This window comes from Xyrauchen texanus, chromosome 31 (genome assembly GCF_025860055.1).
Source record: "Xyrauchen texanus isolate HMW12.3.18 chromosome 31, RBS_HiC_50CHRs, whole genome shotgun sequence".
Lineage (NCBI taxonomy): Eukaryota > Metazoa > Chordata > Actinopteri > Cypriniformes > Catostomidae > Xyrauchen > Xyrauchen texanus.
Genome location: NC_068306.1, coordinates 7,038,300 through 7,058,589, shown reverse-complemented (window position 1 = coordinate 7,058,589; position 20,290 = coordinate 7,038,300). Strand labels below are relative to the sequence as shown.

At 39.1% G+C, this 20,290-nt stretch overlaps 2 protein-coding genes across 3 annotated transcripts; both read right to left on the bottom strand.

The window, feature by feature from the left end:
• Positions 1–73: 73 nt before the first annotated feature.
• LOC127625411 (glucocorticoid modulatory element-binding protein 2-like) lies at positions 74–12,183 on the bottom strand. Of its 2 annotated transcripts, none has more exons than XM_052100696.1 (10): positions 12,122–12,183; positions 8,856–9,032; positions 8,692–8,771; positions 6,430–6,548; positions 5,561–5,664; positions 4,973–5,130; positions 4,715–4,783; positions 4,374–4,511; positions 2,098–2,220; positions 74–1,824 (listed from the first exon to the last, which is right to left on the bottom strand). In XM_052100696.1, exons 2-10 carry the CDS (start codon positions 8,987–8,989, stop codon positions 1,214–1,216), a joined length of 1,536 nt encoding a protein of 511 aa, XP_051956656.1. In that variant the 5' UTR covers positions 8,990–9,032; positions 12,122–12,183; the 3' UTR covers positions 74–1,213. The 2 variants fall into 2 exon arrangements, with proteins under 2 accessions (XP_051956656.1, XP_051956655.1); XM_052100695.1 differs by lacking the exon at positions 12,122–12,183 and adding an exon at positions 9,561–9,630.
• A 297-nt stretch (positions 12,184–12,480) lies between these two features.
• LOC127625421 (uncharacterized) lies at positions 12,481–18,351 on the bottom strand. The gene is made up of 4 exons (XM_052100714.1): positions 18,211–18,351; positions 16,644–16,979; positions 15,097–15,233; positions 12,481–12,867 (listed from the first exon to the last, which is right to left on the bottom strand). The coding sequence occupies exons 1-4, from the start codon at positions 18,284–18,286 to the stop codon at positions 12,793–12,795; spliced, it is 624 nt and encodes a 207-aa protein (XP_051956674.1). The 5' UTR covers positions 18,287–18,351; the 3' UTR covers positions 12,481–12,792.
• Between the last annotated feature and the right edge of the window lie 1,939 nt (positions 18,352–20,290).

The window sequence follows — 20,290 nt, the reverse complement described above, 5'->3', positions numbered from 1 at the left end:
CTGTGAATACAGATGAACCCCCTGATTTACTGTGGTTAACAGCCTGTGAAACATCCATTTAAATAAACACCATCATTTGTATTTATTTTGAAAGAAAAGATTCATACGGTCTAAAATATCCATTTAAAGTAATAGATTTTTAAATAACAGATTACAGGTCAAATTAATCATCTTCACCTTTTACAGATATCAATGTAAAGTACCTTCAAGACAACTAAGATGTTAAATGCGAAAAGATTAAGGGGGAAAATGTAACTTGTACATTGTGATATTAATATTTGAATATAAAAAAAAACAAAAATGAAGTACAAAATTAAAGGAATATTCCAGGTTCAATACAATTTAAACTGGATTAACAGCATTTTGGAATAATGTTGAATTCCATAAATAATTTTCGAATTGATCCTCATTTATTTATAAACAAAACTGGGTTACAGTGAAGCACTTACAATGGAAGTCAATGAGGCCAGTCCATAAACGCTAAAATACACACTGTGTTTTAAATGCATAGCAACTAGATGTAAACATTACACGTGTCAACGTGATTTTAGTGGGATAAAATCGCATACACACCTTAAAGGTGTAAAGTTATAGCCAATGTCACAACTTTGTTGCCATGGCAATAAAACTCTGTAATCCCTGTATTGGATATAACTGTACACAGATATGCGTAGAAGCGATTTTATCCCACTAAAATCATGTTAACACACATAATGTTGATGTCTTGTGTCTTTACTATATAATCTATGTGTATTTCAGCGTTTATGGATTGGCACCATTCACGTCCATTGTCCCAAGTCCCTTACTGTAACCGCTTTTGTTTTTATTAAGGAGGGACGATTCGAAAATAACTGTTTTGGTAATCAACATTATGTCACAAATGCTGTTTACTAAGCTGCATTTGTATTGAACACGAAATACTACTAAGTCAAATCTTGTTTGGTACAAAATGACTCTTTCAGAAGCTTTTGTCCGTCTATTTTTGACAACATTGTAAAAAGTTTACAATTACAAATCAATCAAATGAAACGCAACACAAGAATAACATTTAATAATCATGTCAAGCCAGTTTTGCCAAAAAGACACAAATATCTCAATAACAATACCCCTGGCAAAGTCATCAGTCTCCATGCCAAACAACACAAGTTCATCCTGTGTATACAAATTATACGACACACTGACATTTGGTAAAACGAAACTTTGCAAGAGAATTTCACTCCTTCTCTTTCTGGTCGTCACTGCGCTCGGCAGTCTGTTCTGCCTGCGGCTTAGCAGTCTCCACAGAAATGGTGTTTGCGGTACCAACAGCACTCACCGCACTAACAGGCACCGCGACTACAGTGTTGCCTGCAGCTCTCCCTACTGGTGTTGCCAGGTTCTGTATCGCGGCTCCAGCTCCCACTGTGGGCAGCGTGACCAGCTGGAACGGACTGACCACTTTGACAATAGTGGGTCCCGTGGTGCCCTCCGGTACCGCGGCAGCGCTCAGCATCGTTAGATTCGAACCGTCGCACTGAAATTCGGCCCCTCCTGGTGACGTCAGCACCGTGTATCCACCAATCAGAGGAGACTGCCCCGAGGCAGACAGCATTTTGTCCAATGGGATGCCGGCGAGTTGAGTGATGGGCAGGGTGAAGTGGGTGGGCTGCGCGGATGTGGCAGCCACTGAGGCGGGGCCGGATATGGCGCGGGTCAGGCGAGGGCGTTTGGAAGTCGGAGGCGAGGTCACAGGGGTCAGGGTCATCAAGACGTTGTTGAGGTGTTGCGATTTGCTCTTCAGTTCTTTGGCGCGCTTGCGATGTTCGTCGCACTGTTGCTCTAGGGCTAAAAACACAAAGGTTAATAGGACACTCTGGGCTTATTACAGAGCTCTCTGCATTCCTTGATTCAGATTGGTCAATCAATGCAGTTAAATGTGCAATTAATGCTAATCTGTATTGAACGTTATGCCAGTCAATCATTTTCCTATGTGCTGTGTTGTGATTGACTATGATTGCACACTATAATTGAATAAGCTGATTTAAATTCATCTGTGGCTACTACACTGATAATTAATTATTTTTGCAAACAAATGCAACTCACACAGAACATACTGACCCACTAAGCTGCGAGTGTACTGCTCTCTGCATCGGTCCATCTGGCTTTTGTGACCAGCAAGAACTTTCTTCACCAGGTCCAACATCCCAAAGTTCTGAACTATATTGTTCAGCAGAGCTGCATCTGTTCACATATTCAAACAGTAAACAATATCAGAAATGTATCAAATCTAAAGATCAGATCAATATAATGATTGGGTTAATGCACAGCAAATTTGTAGGCAATAAAATTAGGTATCTGTGTCATAAAAGCAGCATAAAAGAGAATGGACACTTCACCCTCCAACGGTGAACCATGTGTGCGAGAGATACGGGCAAGCTGCTTCGCATCTCCGGTAAATGTGCAACTTCTGTCATCTGAATCAGTTTCAAAATTTAAACCGAGAAAGAGAGATCCAGAGTGTACATGAAAGAGACTGAGAGGGACCTGGCCATTCAGCAAGCTGCAGCCAGGTATACCGGTAGAGACTGAATGGCAGCCAGAGAAAATACACCCGGTCCCTTATCAGGCAAATCAAGCCTCCGAGAGGGATAAAGGCCGACTGCGGCGGGTGGTGCAAGAGAGAGAGAGCGTTTACGGCAGCTGACCGTCATGTGTGCATTTGTGTCTTTTGTTTAAGTTTGTCATTAAAATTTATTTTAACTAAATTTATTATTTATATTGTCAAGCCGGTTCTCGCCGCCTCCTTTCCCTTAATCCCTTTACAGTATAGCGTCTAATAACGCATTGGCAATTTACACTTAAGTTTCTCTTGCCAATAAAGTTCGATATGAATTGAATTTGCCCATCTGATCCTCTGTAAAACGGCAGAAGATTTTGGCCAACTTTTAATTACAGCATGTCCACTGATTTTACAGCATGTATACATATAGTTGTATCAAAGATCAATACCTGTAAAAATGTGCCTAATTAAAACCATCAGAATGTGGGAAATCTCTGTGATTTGGACTCTGGCATGATTGTTGGTGTCAGACAGGCTGGTTTGAGTATTTCTGGGATTTTCACACACAAAAGTCTCTAGAATTTACTCAGAATGGTGAGTAAAACAAAAAGCATCCAGTTCTGTGAACAGAAATTCCTTGTTGAGAGGTCAACAGAGAATGGCCAGACTGGTTTGAACTGACAAAGTCTACAGTAACTCAGATAACCGCTCTGTACGATTGTGGTGAGAAGAACATCATCTCTGAATGCTATTCAACAACTTGAACTTTTTGTCATGTTCCTTAAATCATTCCTGAACAATTTATGCGCATTATCCTGCTGAAAGAGGCCACTGCCATCAGGGAATACCATTGCCATGAAAGGGTGTACGTGGTCTGCAGCAATCTTTAGGTAGGTGGTACGTGTCAAATTAACATCCACGTGAATGCCAGCACACAAGGTTTCCCAGCAAATCATTGCTCGGAGCATCACACTGTCTATGTCTTCTTCCCATGATGCATCCTGCTGCCATCTCTTCCCAGGTAATCGACACATGCACACGGCCGTCCACATGATCTAAAAGAAAACGTGATTCATCAGACTAGGCCACCATCTTCCATTGCTCCATGGCCTAGTTCTGACACTCAAATGCCCATTGTAGGCACTTTCAATGGTGGACAGGGTGAGCATGGACACTCTGACCAGTCTGCGGCTACGCAGCCCCATACGCAGCAAGCTGTAATGCACTGTGTGTTCTGACACCTTTCTATCATGGCCAGCATTAAGTTTTTCAGCAATCTGTGCTACAGTAGCTCTTCTGTGGGATCGGACCAGACGGGCTAGCCTTCCCTCCCCGCAAGCATCAATGAGCCTTGGGTGCCCATGACCCTGTCGCCAGTTCACCGGTTGGCCTTCCTTGGACCACTTTTGGTAGGTACTAACCACTGCATACTGGGAACACCCCACAAGACCTGCTTTGACCCCGTCAAAATCCCGTTTTGGAGATGCTCTGACCCAGTCGTCTAACCATCACAACTTGACCTTTGTCAAAGTCGCTCCGATCCTTACGCTTGCCCATTTTTCCTGTTTCCAACACATGAAATTCAAGAACTGACTGTTCACTTGCCGCCTAATATATCCCACCCCTTGACAGGTACCATTGTAACGAGAATATAAATGTTATTCACTTCATCTGTCAGTGGTTATTAATGTTGTAGCTGATCAGTATATGTATATCTGCATTATATATATATATATATATATATATATATATATATATATATATATATATATATATATATATATATAAATAAAGGTAAATAGGGGTAGAATAATAGGTGTTTTGTAACTCTGACCTTTAACCTGCAGTGGTGGGTCTTGAATACGTTCCTCCAGACCCTTCAGGATCTCCTGGATTTCTGTCTGCAGGTCTTCCATGACTTCATCCAACAACCCAGCATCCTTCAGCCCTCTCCAGAATGTCATGGTGTCCTCTGAAATAAAAAAGAATGGCCGGTGAGAGCGTTAGAACTGACCAACTGCACAGATTCAAAACGTTCCAAATTCTAATCCAAAATATCTAAACATTCCAAATTCTAAATCATCAAAACGTTCCAAATTCTAAAGCATCAAAACGTTCCAAATTCCAAAATATTCAAAATTCTATGGAAGATTTCTTGATCAGGTGGGATCTCACCTCCTATGGCCGTGACCCATTCCGTGGTGTCCTCAGTGTCTGAGGAAAATGCAGCTGAGCATCCATTCACTAGAACAACAAAACAAAAAAGAACACATTTTTATCTGCCCAATGAACAACTAATGGCATTATTCTAGAAATCATTCTCAAATCTTTTTCCCACAGCATGTGGCAACAGACAATTTCCTAAACTGCACAAAAATTTAATGTTTTTGTCAACAAACACAAACAATTCAGATTTGTGGGGTGTGTTCGTACCATCCACTGAAGCAGGGGTTGCGGGGGCAGTCTCTGTGGACTGCTGGCTGCTGAGAGACGCTCGTGACCCCACCAGGTCAATTTTGGTACTGCGGCAGGTGTTAGAACAGAGTCTGGAGTGCTGGTAAAAGTCCAGCTCACCTGAATCCATGATCTTCCTACAGGAGAAACCAGGAGAAGGTTCTCTTTAGATGGAGCTAAAACTGAATACTGAATGTTTATCTAGATTCTAGAACATTATATGGAACATTTCAGGAATTTTCATCTTTTTATGTTACTCTAAATGTTTCATAATCTTTTTTTTTATATATAAAAAGTGTAATAACTTTCTCCGCAGCTGAAATGACTTTTTATTTATGCATTTCTGACCAAAGACACATAGGCAGGGTCAAATACTATTAGCCAATAATATCTGTATGGAAAAGGATGCAATGAAAGTGAATGGTGACTGAGGCTATCCTTCTGCCTAACATCTACTTTTGTGTTCCATGGAGGAAAGAAAGTCATACAGGTTTGAAACAACATCGTTGAGTAAATGATGAGAAAATTTTCATTTTTGGGTGAACTATCCCTTTAAGTTGACCAGACCTTAACATAGTCCCATTGAGGCGAATGGCTCTCTTCCAGTCCTTCAGTGTGGATTTACCCGCCAGGTACACAAACTCCTTTGGACTGATCAGGTGCTCATTCAACTGGAACACAGTAATGATGAATATCATGAAGAGTGCATGAAGAACATTCAGTAACATCAAAGTCATTGCACAGTTCTCTACTTATGTGATATGAGGTATATGAGTGATCCTTTAACTAGCAATTTAATGTCCATGGGGTTGATTTCTTAAAACGAAGAGATTTGTACCTTTTTATTTTTGGTATATGAAGGTCACATTAAAACTGACTATGAAACCTTTTACCAGGTCTCCATCATTTATTTTTGGTACTTTTCAAATGCCATTTATGTGTATAGATGTTACCGTTTTAGCCTTGTCCTGGGCCCAGACTTCCAATATTAAACTATGAAAATCATTTCTAAAAATAAAAATTATTACATGTTGAAAACTACGATCATCTAAACAAAGAGTGAAATAAACATTTCGTAAAAAATGACGACTGTCCCAAAGTTGTGCCGTTATTTCCACCACACCAAACAATTTTGCCTCTTGTTTGCCAAAGTGTGTCAGTGAAGAGCATGAGATGAAAGACGAGTGATGTTTGAAGAAAACAAGAAAATTCAAGGTAAATGTCACATGTGAGCAGAATATTTCTAATAGGTGTCATTTCCAATCAAGTTGTAATTTTGCAAATAAAAATGACATGTGACATATGTCCTGTGACGCATTTACATACACCGTTGAACACTGTAAGAAGACACATTTTTTTTTATAAAAGTAGTGAGAATGTGAAAAATATGGAGAGTTTACATTTCGGGTCCATACATGTGTACACAGTACATTTACCTGCACACATTTGATGTTGATGCCAGGACACACAAATTTTTTCCATACGAGGTTGGCTTTGCTGTCTCCGCATGTTATTGGGTATAAAATATCTGCATCCACGTCTTCAGAAAGCTTCACTGCATAAATATAAACATGCAAAATATATAGTTTCATCTGAATTCAAAACTTTACCAAAAGTTTAAAAGGGCTTTTACAGTGCGTTGCCAATTTATGTAATATACTTTGATTATTGAACTGGCCACTATGGTGTTTAAACATAACTAGATGAGGCCTTCAATAGAATATTTACATTTATGCATTTGGAGGACGCTTTTATCCAAAGTGACATACAGTGCACTTATTACAGGGAAAATCCCCCCCGGAGCAACCTGGAGTTAAGTGCCTTGCACAAGGACACAATGGTGTTGGCTGTGGGGATCGAACCAGTGACCTTCTGATTACCAGATTACCAATTATGTACTTTAGACCACTACGCCACCACCACTCCAGAATATATAAGACAACAGATACAATTCAGGAGGAATTCATTACGGCCCAAACATTTTAGAAATCTGGGGCATTTTTGTCCCAAGCATTGCTGAATTTCTGACTCTGGCTGGTGTTTTATTGGCCTATAAGCAATGAGTCACTTGAAGCCCAGCATTACTGTGATTTTACCACAGATATGCTTGTTATTCCTAACAAACTCCTTAAAGGAATATTCCGGGTTCAATACAACTTCAGCTCAATTGACAGCATTTGTGGCATAACGTTGATTACCACAAAAATTAACTTTCAATCATCCCTTCCTTTTCTTTAAAAAAATGCCCAAATCTGGGTAAAATCTGAGCTTACAATGGAAGTGAATGGGGCCCAATTTTTGGAGGGTTTAAAAACAGAAATATAAAGCTTATAATTTTATAAAAACACACATTAATTATTGTTAAATTGTGTGTATTATTTGAGCTGTAAAGTTGTTTAAATTGTCGTCTTTATGGTCGTTTTAGGGTTTACGGCATTACGTCATCACGCAATGAAGTTGTAAATTTTAATATAACATGGCTGGGTAGCTCAGCAAGTAAAGATGCTGACTACCACCCCAGGAGTCACGAGTTTGAATCCAGGGCATGCTGAGTGACTCCAGCCAGGTCTCCTAAGCAAACAAATTGGCCCGGTTGCTAGGGAGGGTGGAGTCACATGGGGTAACCTCCTTGTGGTAGCTATAATGTGGTTCTCGCTCTCTGTGGGGCGCGTGGCGAGTTGTGCATGGATGCCACGGAGAATTGCGTTAAGCCTCCACATGCGCTATGTCTCTGCGGTAACGCACCCAACAAGCCACGTGATAAGATGCGCGGATTGACGGTCTCAGACGCGAGGCAACTGAGATTCATCCTCTGCCACCCGGATGGAGGCGTGTCACTATGCCACCACAAGGACTTAGGGGGCTTTCACACTAGCACTTTTGGTGCGCACCCGGGTTCGAATGACATCAGAGTTCGGTTCGTTTGGATGATGTGAACGCTGTCTTCCGAACTCGGGTGCGCACCCGCGAACCGTACTCGGGTCCACTTAAAAAGGTGGTCTGGGGTACGGTACGGTAAACGTTAGCTCTTTCGTGCGTGCGTGCATGTGTGTGTGTGTGTATACACTTACCTTGACGAAAAGCGGGACTGACGCACACGCACTGCAAGCAGAGAGATGATTTCTGCTTGCCTTCGCAAAAATTGTCTTCGGCGGACAGCCCGCTGTCTTTTGAACGATTTCAGTATTTTTGCGGCAGACAGACGCAAGTGTGTTTCTGTATCTTGATGTTGAAAACAAAACCAAAGGTTAAAAAAAAGAAGAACAAATGTGAACCGAGCAAGTCTATTCATTTTGACGCCTTTTCATTTCGCGGTTATCAAGCAACACGATTACGCACCAGCTGCAGCTTGATGACGCAAGCGTACCGCGGTTCGGATACAAATATATAATGTGAACACAGTCCATCGGGGGCAGGGGGGAGCAATCGAACTCGGGTTCGGAACAGGCAGTCGAACCAATTGTGAAAGCCCCCTTAGAGCACATTGGGAATTGGGCAATCCAAATTGGGGAGAAAGTCCAAATATAAAATGAGGGACGAGTCGACATAAATCTTTTGTGGTAATCAACATTATGCCCAAATGCCCTAGATTGAGCCCCAAATATTCCTTTAACCGTGGAAAAATCACTGTAAATAACAGACTCTCTTGGCTTAATAATCTATTAGTATGTCTTTAATTTGTGAATCACAAGTCATACCCAAGACAGTCTCTTTAGGTAGGGAGATGCTGGTGCTAGACTCAGCCTCTGACTCCATGGAATGCGCCATAATGTTTTCCCTGCACAGAAAAAGACAGAGAAATGCTTTCAGCCTGAGAGAGGTGGATGATGGGAGCTGATGAGATACGTTTACATGTTCTCACCCAGACTGTTCCAGGTCTGTAGCCACCAGTATGTTCTTCTCCTCGTCTGAGGAGAGAGTCTGACCGGCGGTGTCCGGGGTCGTGACCACCACCACCTCCTCCATGTGGACGTTCACCTCAGAGGATGATGCCATGAGATCAGAAGCATCAGACAGCTGTCAATCAAACGCAGCAGTACTGAGGAGGGGAAATAAAATAATGTCACATCCTTCATTACTGATCATGAAAGTGTCCAAATGCCTGAGAACACTGAAAATCTGGGATTTTTCTTAATTTTAAACCTGAAAATGAATAGAAGTATTTAGGATGTTGTAAAATTCAAAGGCTCACCGTGGTACTTTAATATATCATGGCACTTGATGATCGACATATTCATAAGTGATGTTATTTACATGATACTCCATAATACATAAAACAATAATACACATCATGGTACTTTTTTGTTAATCAATAATCATAATAACCCAATCAGTAATCACAATCAAAGCCTTAATAATGCTTCTAATATATTGGTTAGTTTTGCATTAATACATTTTTACATCAAGTGATTTGCTTTATATCGTGAATTTTTTTTGTTTACATCAGCAGCACAAAAATCAGCGCTATGAAAGCACACAATATGTGATCATTTCGAGAAAATCTCGCTGATTAAATAATACACGGGAAAAGCTAAATAAATAGTATGTAAACATAAGTAAACGTTACCCATATGAGCTCAAATTTGTGTTACGGAAGTGCTGAACAGATCGACTCCACTGCGCATGCTCAATCATGACGTCACGCGCGTGCGCGAACCGCCCGCTATCCACTAAGTGGGGCGCTATTCTTCTTATTCTTCTACTACTTTTGAGGTTTATTCGTGGTTGGCAAAATGAATTACCGCCACCAACTGGTATGGAGTGTGGATCAGACTTGCTAGTGTTTCAAAATACTTAAAAAATAAATAAAAATCCTTCTTTTCCATCTTCCCTATTTACTTCCCTTTTTTCCCTTCCTCCTATACTTTACCTTTTCTTTTCCTTAATTATATCCTTTCCATCAAATTATTTATTCTAAGATAATGAAATAGGACTCGATAACTCTTAATTTTCTGGGCTCTTTTGTAGAATATCTATTATATTAATGACTTGTTTAAAATACTGACATAAATAAATAAAATACACACGTCGGCATATTGAGAATAATCAGTGTAAGATTTGTTGTGCGTGGACGCGGTCTGGATACCAAAGTTTAGGCATACAAACTTGTGCACAAATTAGGCCAGATGAAACCCCTATAATCTCATGTAGCCTACGTGATTGTCTTGAGGTGTAATTTAAGATGGATTTGGATAGTTATCAGCAGGGCGGACTGGCCATAGGGAGAACTGGGACTTTTCCCGGTGGGCCGCCGTGTTATGCCAAACGGGCTCTATGCTGGTTTCTATGTAAAATCCAGGGCCAGTTTCTCTTCCCAGTCCGTCTCTGGATGTTATAGTTTGTCTATCTTCACACAATGCTTTGAAGCATGTTTTCATTTTTCAAATATTATCGATAGATAAACTGTAAATGCTCTGCACTTATATAGCGCCTTTTTAACCTTAGCGGTATTCAAAGCGCTTTACACTGCTCCTCATTCACCCATTCACACACCAATAGCGGCAGAGCTGCTATGTAAGGTGCTAGCCTGTAATTGGGAGCAACTTGGGGTTCAATGTCTTGCCCAAGGACACTTCAGCATTTGGAGACGTGTGGGTCGAGAATCGAACCGCCAACCCTGCGATTAGTGGACAACCCGCTCAACCACCTGAGCCACAGCCGCCCCAAAAGCCGTCATTTCTTAAAGAAGTTTCGAGAATTTGTCTATTTTTTGACGCTAGGGAACTACGTTGATACCAAAGTGAATCCGTGTATGAACATTACTGATCTATAGTCAGTTTTCTAGAAGCTTTCAGAACATCAGACCGATTCAAACCAGTTTTGATCTGATCGTTAGTCAGTGATTTAAGATTCTCAGTAGATCACCTGATGCGTTTCCAAAATATGCAATATTAACGCAGAATGTTATATTTGGAAGGATGGTGGGAGATGCAGATCTATTTTGAGTTTTATACTTAAGGGGCCAGGGCAGAGACTATTTAGCAAATGAATGGGAGAAATGGGAACGTTCAATGGATGAAGAAAGGGAAGTCCCGGCCTACAGATAAAAGAGCCAATCAAGTTTTAAATACAGATATCGCCTGTCAATGAACTAGAAAACGCGCGTGCGCATTAGCTACTTGTTGTATCTTAGATACAAATGAAAACTCAGAGAGAACTGTTGCATCTTGATGGTCTCTTTAATTCAGGACTCATCTCAATTACCAACGATACACACAGCGCTTTGTTCTCTCCTTTTAACAGTGCTACAGCACACCAACATAATGCGCCACCGCCCCCTACTGGACAAACCCAATATCAACACAACATTACTCAAGCCAGTATAATAGACTTTTTCACACTCCGGGTTTTCGGACGCGGAAGTAGACATTTGCAGGGTAAATTTCGACAGCGGTGAATGGGAGAACGGTTTGTGTTTTTAACTGCACCATCCTTCAATAACATTTCCTTTGCAAAGTTTGAATCGTATTATGACTGGTGCAAAACCAGTCCGCGCACACACATAGTTCATAGCACGATGAATACTCACACACTCAGGTGCAGATCGCAGGAAACATATCCAAACGGCCAAATACGTCAAGCTAGTCCATGTTTACACCAACACTCACCAATGATTAAAAATGGCACAGATGGGCGAAAGAAACAGTAATCTGAGCAGTTTGTGTTCAGTACAGCTAGAGGCGGTTATTTTTGAATAAATGTCTATGGAGGCGATTCCTCAATGTGCTGAATAAACTGCTTTTGTGAGGAATCGGCTCATTGCCTACTGAATTTACTGCCTTTCAGCTAATATTCAACATGTTTTACACTAAACAATGCTGCTGGTATGAACTGCGTGAGGGGTTTACTACGATAAATTAATATTTTATCAGAGAAATCACGGATGATTTTGCGACAGGTAGGTGTCACTTTACGGCTCTCCACATACATTTATATGGTATCCGCAAACGGTGACGTACTGTCGTAACACGCTAATTGACCGTCACGCTCGCTATTGTTGTGGAGCGTTTGTGGAGATAAAACAATCTCTGGTTTAGCCAGCGAAGAGAGAATAGCGACACATGAAGCCCAGCGTTTCCAAAACATGCCCAAGATATGCTTTTGTTTTGTTTGTGCGTTGATATTTACCCTAGGTAAGCTGTGATTTTAAACAAGATGGGTTGAACGTTGCCCGTCTCGGTGGCCGCTTTGTTTGAAAGCGCGTGCGTGCGTGCGAGCGCGCGCATATTTCACGAAATGTTTCGTTCACTAACCAAAATAATAGATACAGATTCTGATTCAATTAATTAAGTAATGAATTACTTACCAGAGCAAAATGTAATTTTTTCTTTCAATAAAGTAAATTTTATATCATTTATTATAATTATTGTAACTGAATATGCACATTTTTGTATTTAATCCAACTGGAATAAAAATCCCTGACTTCGTTCGCATATGGAATCTGAAAACACACACACAATAATAATAATAATTTATTTTATTTATCTTTATTACACTGGTTGTGTTCCCGGTCAAAACAGTAGTGGGCGGGGCCTGGGAATCTGCGAACAGCTATTCTGAGGCAGTGCTTATGATTAATGGTGATTAAAAAAAATGGTGATTTATCATTATAGAGTGGTTGTGTACACACACTGCCTTTAAAATAAAATAAATAAAAAAATGGCATCAGGTTGTAGCTACACAAAGTAAGAAAAGAGCCTTAAGTGGTCGTGGAGAAAACATAGATGTGTGAAACATTGAAACAAAGCAAAAATGCATCCTTTATGACCAGATCTGATATGTGTGTAATCCACAAACACTTAGTTCTCCATTCCTGATGGCTGCTCCAGCATTATCTCATTTTCTTGCGGCTGGTTCTGATTTTCCTCAGTCCTCTGCAAGTCAATACAAATATAATTACAGGACATTGTAACCAAGTGAAAATAAATTTGTGTTGATGCTGCTGATGCTAAATGTATTAACCATTTCTGGGTTATTATAGTTCATATATATTATGCACGTAAGGCACATTACATGTTATGCCTTACAAATAAATTAGCCAGAACAGAGCGAATATAAAAACACCATAGGGAGTGTTACCACTTTCACAATATAAGAGGATCAATATAAAAGACAAAAACATACAAATAACATGTAAATATCATTAAATACAATATTTTTGGCACTCCTCTAGGAACACAGGTTGGATGAGTCTGGGCAGACCTTGATTTTTGTGTTTTTGTAAACAAAGACTTGCAAAAGAGTCATTTTTTCGCTTGGTTATTGATACTTATTACTCAGTAATATCAGACATTAAACACTCCTATTGATCCTCTGTATATACACTGCCTGGCCAAAAACGAAATAAGTCACTGTTTGGATTTAAGGCAGTATTGTGATCTGGGGTTGCTTCTGTTGGTCGGGTCGAGGCTCAGCGATGTTATGCGCCAATAAAAGGAAGTCAGCGGTCTACCTGAATGACTGACCAGGTTATCCCATCAATGCATTTTTTCTTCCCTGACAGCACGGGCATATTCTAGGATGACAATGCCAAGATTGATTTGATGAAGAGTGTTTCAGGGAGCATGAGGAAGCATTTTCACACATGAATTGGTCACCACTGAGTCCTGACCTAAACCCCATTAAAAGTATTTGGGATGTGCGGGAAAGACTTTACGGAGTGGTTCGACTCTCCCGTCGTCAATACAAGATCTCAGACAAACATGAATGCAACTCTGAATGGAAATAAATGTTGTGACGCTGCACAAAGTTGTCTAAATAATGGCACTACCAATGCACGCTGTAATCAAAGCTAAAGTTGGTCCAATTAAATAATAGATATGCAACTTTTTGTTGTTGTTGTTGGCTAGGCAGTGTATTTTAGCTGTGATAATTCTCAAGCGGGGGGAATCGCCAAACTAGATCACACAGCCAGATTCTTAATTTCAGACAGCTCAAGACTGCAGGCAGCCCAATCTAGCACCCACACTCTCTGCTTACGCAGCCATGCACTTGAAATCCAGGCAGTATGTGGTTTTTGAAGTTGTCCTGCTAGAAATTGAAGGGACGCCTCTGGAAAAGACAGCATCTGGATGGCAGCATATGTTGCTCCCAAATGTGTACATATCTTTCTACATTAATGGTGTTCTCACAGATGTGCACGTTACCCATGCCATGGGCACTGACACACCCCCATACCATGACAGACACTGGCTTTTGAATCTGACACTGATAACAGCTCGAATGTTCCTTTTCCTCTTTGCCCCGGAGAACATGACGGCTGTTTTTAACCAAAACTATATTAAAATGTGGAATCGTCGGACCACAAAACAAGATTCCACTGTTCTACTTTCCATCTCAGAGGAGACGTGCCCAAAGAAATCAGCAGCATTTCTGGACAGTGTTGATGTATGGCTTCTCCTTTGCACAATAAAGCGTACTTACAAAGTTTGTTTACGGAGTATTCCAGAGCCGATGACATGATATCAATTACAGACAAATTACGATTCGAAAGACAGTCACGTGCAATCGGAAGTGATTTTCAGCTTTGCCCTTTATGGAGATCTGACTGGATTCTTCGTATTTTTTTAATTACAGTATATTGTGCACTGAAGGTGGTGAAATTCCCCAAATCCTTCCAATTTGTATTTGAGGAACATTGTTCTCAATGTGCTGGATATTTTGCTGACGTTTCTGTTGGCAAATTGGCGACCCTTAATCCATTCTTGCTCTTGAAGGACTAGGCTTTTCTGGAGGCTCCTTGTGAACTATAACACGTTTGTCTCACTTGTTTAACATCTCTTTCACCGCGCCTTATTTCAACTAGTCAGAGTGTTATTAGTCCTAAATTGCCCCCATCTCAACTTTTTTGGAATGTGTTGCAATCATCTGATTTGACATGACAGTATATTTTAAAAACAACAAATAAACAATTAAGTCAAAATGTAAAACATCAAATAACAATGTGTTATTGTAGTACTCCCAATATAGCACAGGGTGAATAGAATTGACGAATCACTGCTTTTTGGTTTTATTTTCCATACTGTCCCAACTTTTAGGGAATTGGAGTTGTATTTCCAAGGCAGATGACTCTGTTTGCATTACGTTACTTTCAGAATACTTGCCTTTCTAAAACATTTATATTTCCAGATGACACCAGCACCAATGATCACCAAGATGACCATAATAACAGCAGCTGTAGTTATACCAGTAAAAGATGAAGTAATGTACATGGAAGAGGGGGGAGGTTCTGGGGGGGGTTCTGTGTGTGACAAGCATAAAAACACAAGTTAAACTGTACAATCAGCTTACATTTGAACTCTTCTTACTGGAGTTGTTACTCTTGGTAACAGATAACCTGAATGATTGAACATAATAATAACAATGACAAAAACAATGATTGTTCCGATACCATTTTTTTTTTTTAAACGACTAAGAGTAACAATATTTCCTTTTCAGTACTCGACAATTACGTTTTGTTCTGAATCACATAAGTAGTGCGTGCGTGTCTCTCTCTCTCTCTGCAACACAAAACAGCTGTTAGAGATAATTTGCCACAGGTGTCAATCCTTACCACTCTTATGTGGAGTGGTGGTGGCGTAGTGGCTAAAGCACAAGGCTGTTAATCAGAAGGTTGCTGGTTTGATCCCCACAGCCACCACCATTGTGCCCTTGAGTAAGGCACTTAACTCCAGGTTGCTCTGGGGGGATTGTCCCTGTAATAAGTGCACTGTAAGTCGATGAATAAAAGCATCTGCCAAATGCATAAATGTCTTCCTCTCCCTGTCTCGCTCTTTACAGACATCATTCGGCCACGCCCCCCTAACCACAATAATATTTGATTATATTACACAGAACCTTACAGCACAACACTAGAGTTATTTTTGTCAAATAAAGTGCTGCATAACAGACATGAGATATTGCTTGAATACAACTACTATTGATGTATTAATGTTAGTAGTATCATAGTGAATATTACATAAGTATACAGTAGTGAGTTATATACAGTATTTCTGTCTTTCTGTTTTCCATTTGAATTGAGCTTTTGTATTAGCGATGCGAAGCCCTGTACGTTACAGTGCGTTTTTGATGGTAGCTTCTCACTTCCGGAAAAGCAGGTGTGATTACTACATCATAAAAGGCTGCTATTTAATTAAATAAATATGTACTTTGTAAGTGCCTCTCGCTACAAAGTGAATTTCGCTACGGAGCGTGCGTTTCTCATGATGGTGTTTTCTGTGTATCAGCCAAACAGCTGTAAAAGGTGTGAGCAGCCAATGTCGGCAAAAGCGCTCATATTTAAAGCGTGCAGCACATGCAGACTTTATATGTATCTCATTAAATTGCAGCCTTTGCCATTTAATAATCACACTAGGACATGACGCACATTTTAAATGTTTACGTAATGACATTCATACGTCAGATGGTATCGGTTTTATGGTATCGGAGCATTTTTACGAGCACAAGTACATGAGCGCGGTATCGGGACACCCCTAATTGTTTTCCAACATTTCTCACAGTCAGTGTTTACACTCTCCAGAATGTCAACTGACTTCTGGCTTACTTATACAATAGGTGAGTGCACATTTAACTGGGATAGGAGAACGGTCAATGTCTAAAAAATGATACACTTCCCCTTTAAGAAGGCAAGCTATAGTGCAATCATACTTACCATAAACGGTTACATTAAAAATCTTATTTTTCATTTGTTTACTACTCAGGTTGTACACTTCGTAAATCCCCGATTGACTGCGGCTGACGTTCAGCAGGGTCAGCGTGACACTCTCCTCGTCGAATTCAAGTGACACTCCAGATTTCCAGCACTCGCGTGTGCAGGTATGAAAATGGCAATTTAACTGTGCAATGGGATCCTTTAAAGTGCCTTTCATGAGCATAAACAGAAATTGAGGGTCATTCTCCAGTTTATTGATTTGAATTGAGATGGTGACATTGTTTCCTTCCATCACCTCCTGCGACTCGATCTCAACATCAACAGCTGCAGCAGGACCTTTTAAAACAAAACAATATATATATAGTCATTTTACTGAGGCTTTCATACAGTGACATGTACACAGCTCATGCATTACAAGTTCAGTCCGCCTGGAGTAACCCAGGTGTATTATTTGGACAGTATAGTGTCCAGCATTTGTGAACTTGAGTAATACCGTTTAAAAAAAGCACCTCATGAAATGGCTTGAGAGTGCGCAGAGCTGTACAATGGGTGGCACCTCTGAGGAACCTAAAATATAGTTTTGATTTGTCACTACATAATTCCCATACTTGGGTCATTCTTGGGATTCAGTAATATTTCAGTCCATTATAAGTTGGTGGTTCGCTAAAATGAAATGTTAAAAGCTTTTTTGCAAGATGTTGATATGCTCATTATAACGGATTACGAGAATTATTGCATTAAAATAATCTTTATCATAAAACAATGCATTCTTTCTATCATACACCAAGCATTTTGTAACTGAATTTGTAGCTAGAAAATCAATAATTTTCAATGAAAATGTAATAAACATTAATTTTGAAACTTTGAATAATTAAGATGATATTGCGATAAGAGTTACAATACTGGATGATTAAAATTAGAACACAATTGATTGTTAAAGGCCAGCACAAAAATCTGAATTAAATTTTTTTTTACAAAAATAATGAGACCTCAGAAAGACACAATTTCATAAATGTTATATTTGTAGACATGAAATTGGTATGAGGGGCACATGAGCAGTTGATGTTTATTTTTGGAATTGTGTAGAATGATTTTCAAAGCACTTCCATTATGACCGTTGCGGAGTTTAAAAAAAGGATTCCAAATTAGAATAATAATAATAAAAGGCTTTAATGCCTGAGGTGGGAAATTATGACGTGTTGGACGTTTAATATGTGCAGATTGAGAAAACTAATCAAATGCCGATCAAGTTGAAATATAACCGACTCTTAATTCTTTCACTGTTTAACATTAGGCCTATTTTAAAAAATTTGGAATTGTAATAATAAATAATAACCAGATATCGTTAGTAGCGTTAAGATGTCAAATGTAAAAAATAACAAAAAAATATTGTGTACTCTTTCTAGGTTTAAAATATAAAAGCACATTTCAACCTAAAATGTCTTCAGATGCATCCATTTATTAGCCAAAATGTTTTAGTTATTGCTATGAGATTTATTGTATTATTGCCCCTTTAAATGCCTCATCAAACTAAAAACTGCAGTCACACTATTGAGTCCAGACTTACACGTGATGAACGCCAAAACCAGAGGCAAGAGGGTAACGCTCGACTTATTGATGACACATTCGCATTCCGATGACATTTTGGTGTTGTTTTTGATGTTTTTGATGTTAAACGAGAAACTTTCAGCACGTGATAGCCGGCGTCGTCTTCTTCCTCTTAACCAACAAAGCAACACAATGTGCATTATCGCCACCTGCTGATCTGGCGTGTGAAGCCTTGACATTGGAAGAGGAAAAACTATGGAGCACAAAACATGCAAAAATAATAAATAAATAAATGTAATAATAACAAAATAAATAAAGGAATAAATGTCTTGATAAAACAAATATAATTGGTTTTTAATGAAAGTTATTCCTGAATTTATTTTTGTATGACTTTTTTTACTTTTACTCTTTTTATTTATTGTTTTCTCTTTTTATTTTTATTCTTTAAAACTTTTTTTATTCTTTCATTTGTTTTTTTTATTATTATTTATCTATGCAATCATTTATTTTAATATTTATTTATTCCCACCTGTATTTATTTCTATATTTAAATATTCCCACTTTTATTTATTTTTGTAATTATTCTTACATTTCTGTCTCTTGTATGATAATGATGTGGGCGGGGCCTGTTTACCATTGGCTTATTGTAGCGTGTGCTCGATTACTCTGGACTTGTTTTGATGTGACGTCAGGTTATATATTGTGTAAACTAAAGCTATTTGTGGGGCTAAAAACACAAGAGCTTCAGTCAATCCAAGATGTATTGTTTAAACTACAGTCACAAAATAAATGGGGAGCGGTTTCTTCAACAAAACCACAAAATGAGCAAGTTTCATAAATTATATGATTTAACCTTGTCCTTTTCTCTTTTTTCTGTGTATAAAACTTCATATTTTGATGTCTGCAAATCCATAATATTGTTTTCTGTTGTTATGATTGTTCATTGTAAAAGATACAACCATGCTTCATTTCCCTGATTGTTTATGCATGTATATAAATCTATATCTGACTAGTTGCGCGACATGTGAATGAAGTCGATAACACGCATGAAATAACTGTTTCATTTAGAGTAGAGTTGCTTATTGATGTTTTAGGAGAGCTGTAGGCCTGGTATGAATGTCGAAGCACATCCTGGATTGTTAAACTCTCTGCAAAACGTTTCCTGCATATTCAAAATCTGTGCGAGTCAGAGCGTGCTGAGGTGGGACGTCCATCTGCTCCCGATAAGTGCTATTGAGCTCTCGACCAATGATGCACTGGAGCTCCGCAAGGACCGCCTCCCTCATTTACATGTTGCACACAGAAAAGTACAAATAAATACATGTATAATTAAATATATAAATATGGGAATATATAAATATGCAAAATAAATGAATAAATAATTAAAAGTTAAAAATAATAAAAAATAATAAATAAATTCAGGAATAAATGTAATTCAAAACTAATTATATTTGTTTTATCAAGACATTTATTCCTTTTTTATTATTATTATTATTAAATTTATTTATTTATTATTTATGCAGGTTTGGGCCTCCATAAAAAACTACTTCAGCTACAAACAAATCAAATCACATACCATCCATCCATCCATCCATGTCAACGCTATCCTGTGTACAGGGTTGGGGCTGAGCCTATCCAGCTAACATTGGCAAGGGGACACCTGGACAGGTGCCAGTCCATCGAGGCCAAATCACACATTAATCTTAATTCTGTTGATCAGGCAAGGGATATTTAACCCATAAATGAAAATTCTCTCATCATTTACTCACCCTCATGCCATCCCAGATGTGTGTGACTTTCTTTAGCAGAACACAAATGAAGATTTTTAGAAGAATATCTAAGCTCTGTAGGTCCATACAGTGTAAGTGAATGGGTGCCAATTTTGTTTAACTCCACAATACACATAAAAGCAGCATAAAAGTAATCCTATAACTCCAGTGGTTAAATCAATTTCTTCATAAGTTATATGATATGTGGAGTACTTTTATTTTTGCCCTTATTTGGATTTTGGAGCTTAAAATGTTTTGGCACCCATTCACTTGCATTGTATGGACCAGAAGAGCGGAGAAATTCTACTAAAAATCGTTGTTTGTGTTCTG

Excerpts from the sequence above, each read along its gene's own strand:
- LOC127625421 (XM_052100714.1), bottom strand. The coding sequence starts at position 18,286 with ATGTCATCGGAATGCGAATGTGTCATCAATAAGTCGAGCGTTACCCTC. Across the intron at positions 16,980-18,210 it reads GGTTTTGGCGTTCATCACGT|GTCCTGCTGCAGCTGTTGAT; the intron begins GTAAGTCTGGAC and ends TTGTTTTAAAAG. Across the intron at positions 12,868-15,096 it reads AATATAAATGTTTTAGAAAG|AGGACTGAGGAAAATCAGAA; the intron begins GCAAGTATTCTG and ends ATTGACTTGCAG.
- LOC127625411 (XM_052100696.1), bottom strand. The coding sequence starts at position 8,989 with ATGGCATCATCCTCTGAGGTGAACGTCCACATGGAGGAGGTGGTGGTG. Across the intron at positions 5,665-6,429 it reads TCAACATCAAATGTGTGCAG|TTGAATGAGCACCTGATCAG; the intron begins GTAAATGTACTG and ends ACTGTGTTCCAG. Across the intron at positions 1,825-2,097 it reads GTACACTCGCAGCTTAGTGG|CCCTAGAGCAACAGTGCGAC; the intron begins GTCAGTATGTTC and ends TTGTGTTTTTAG.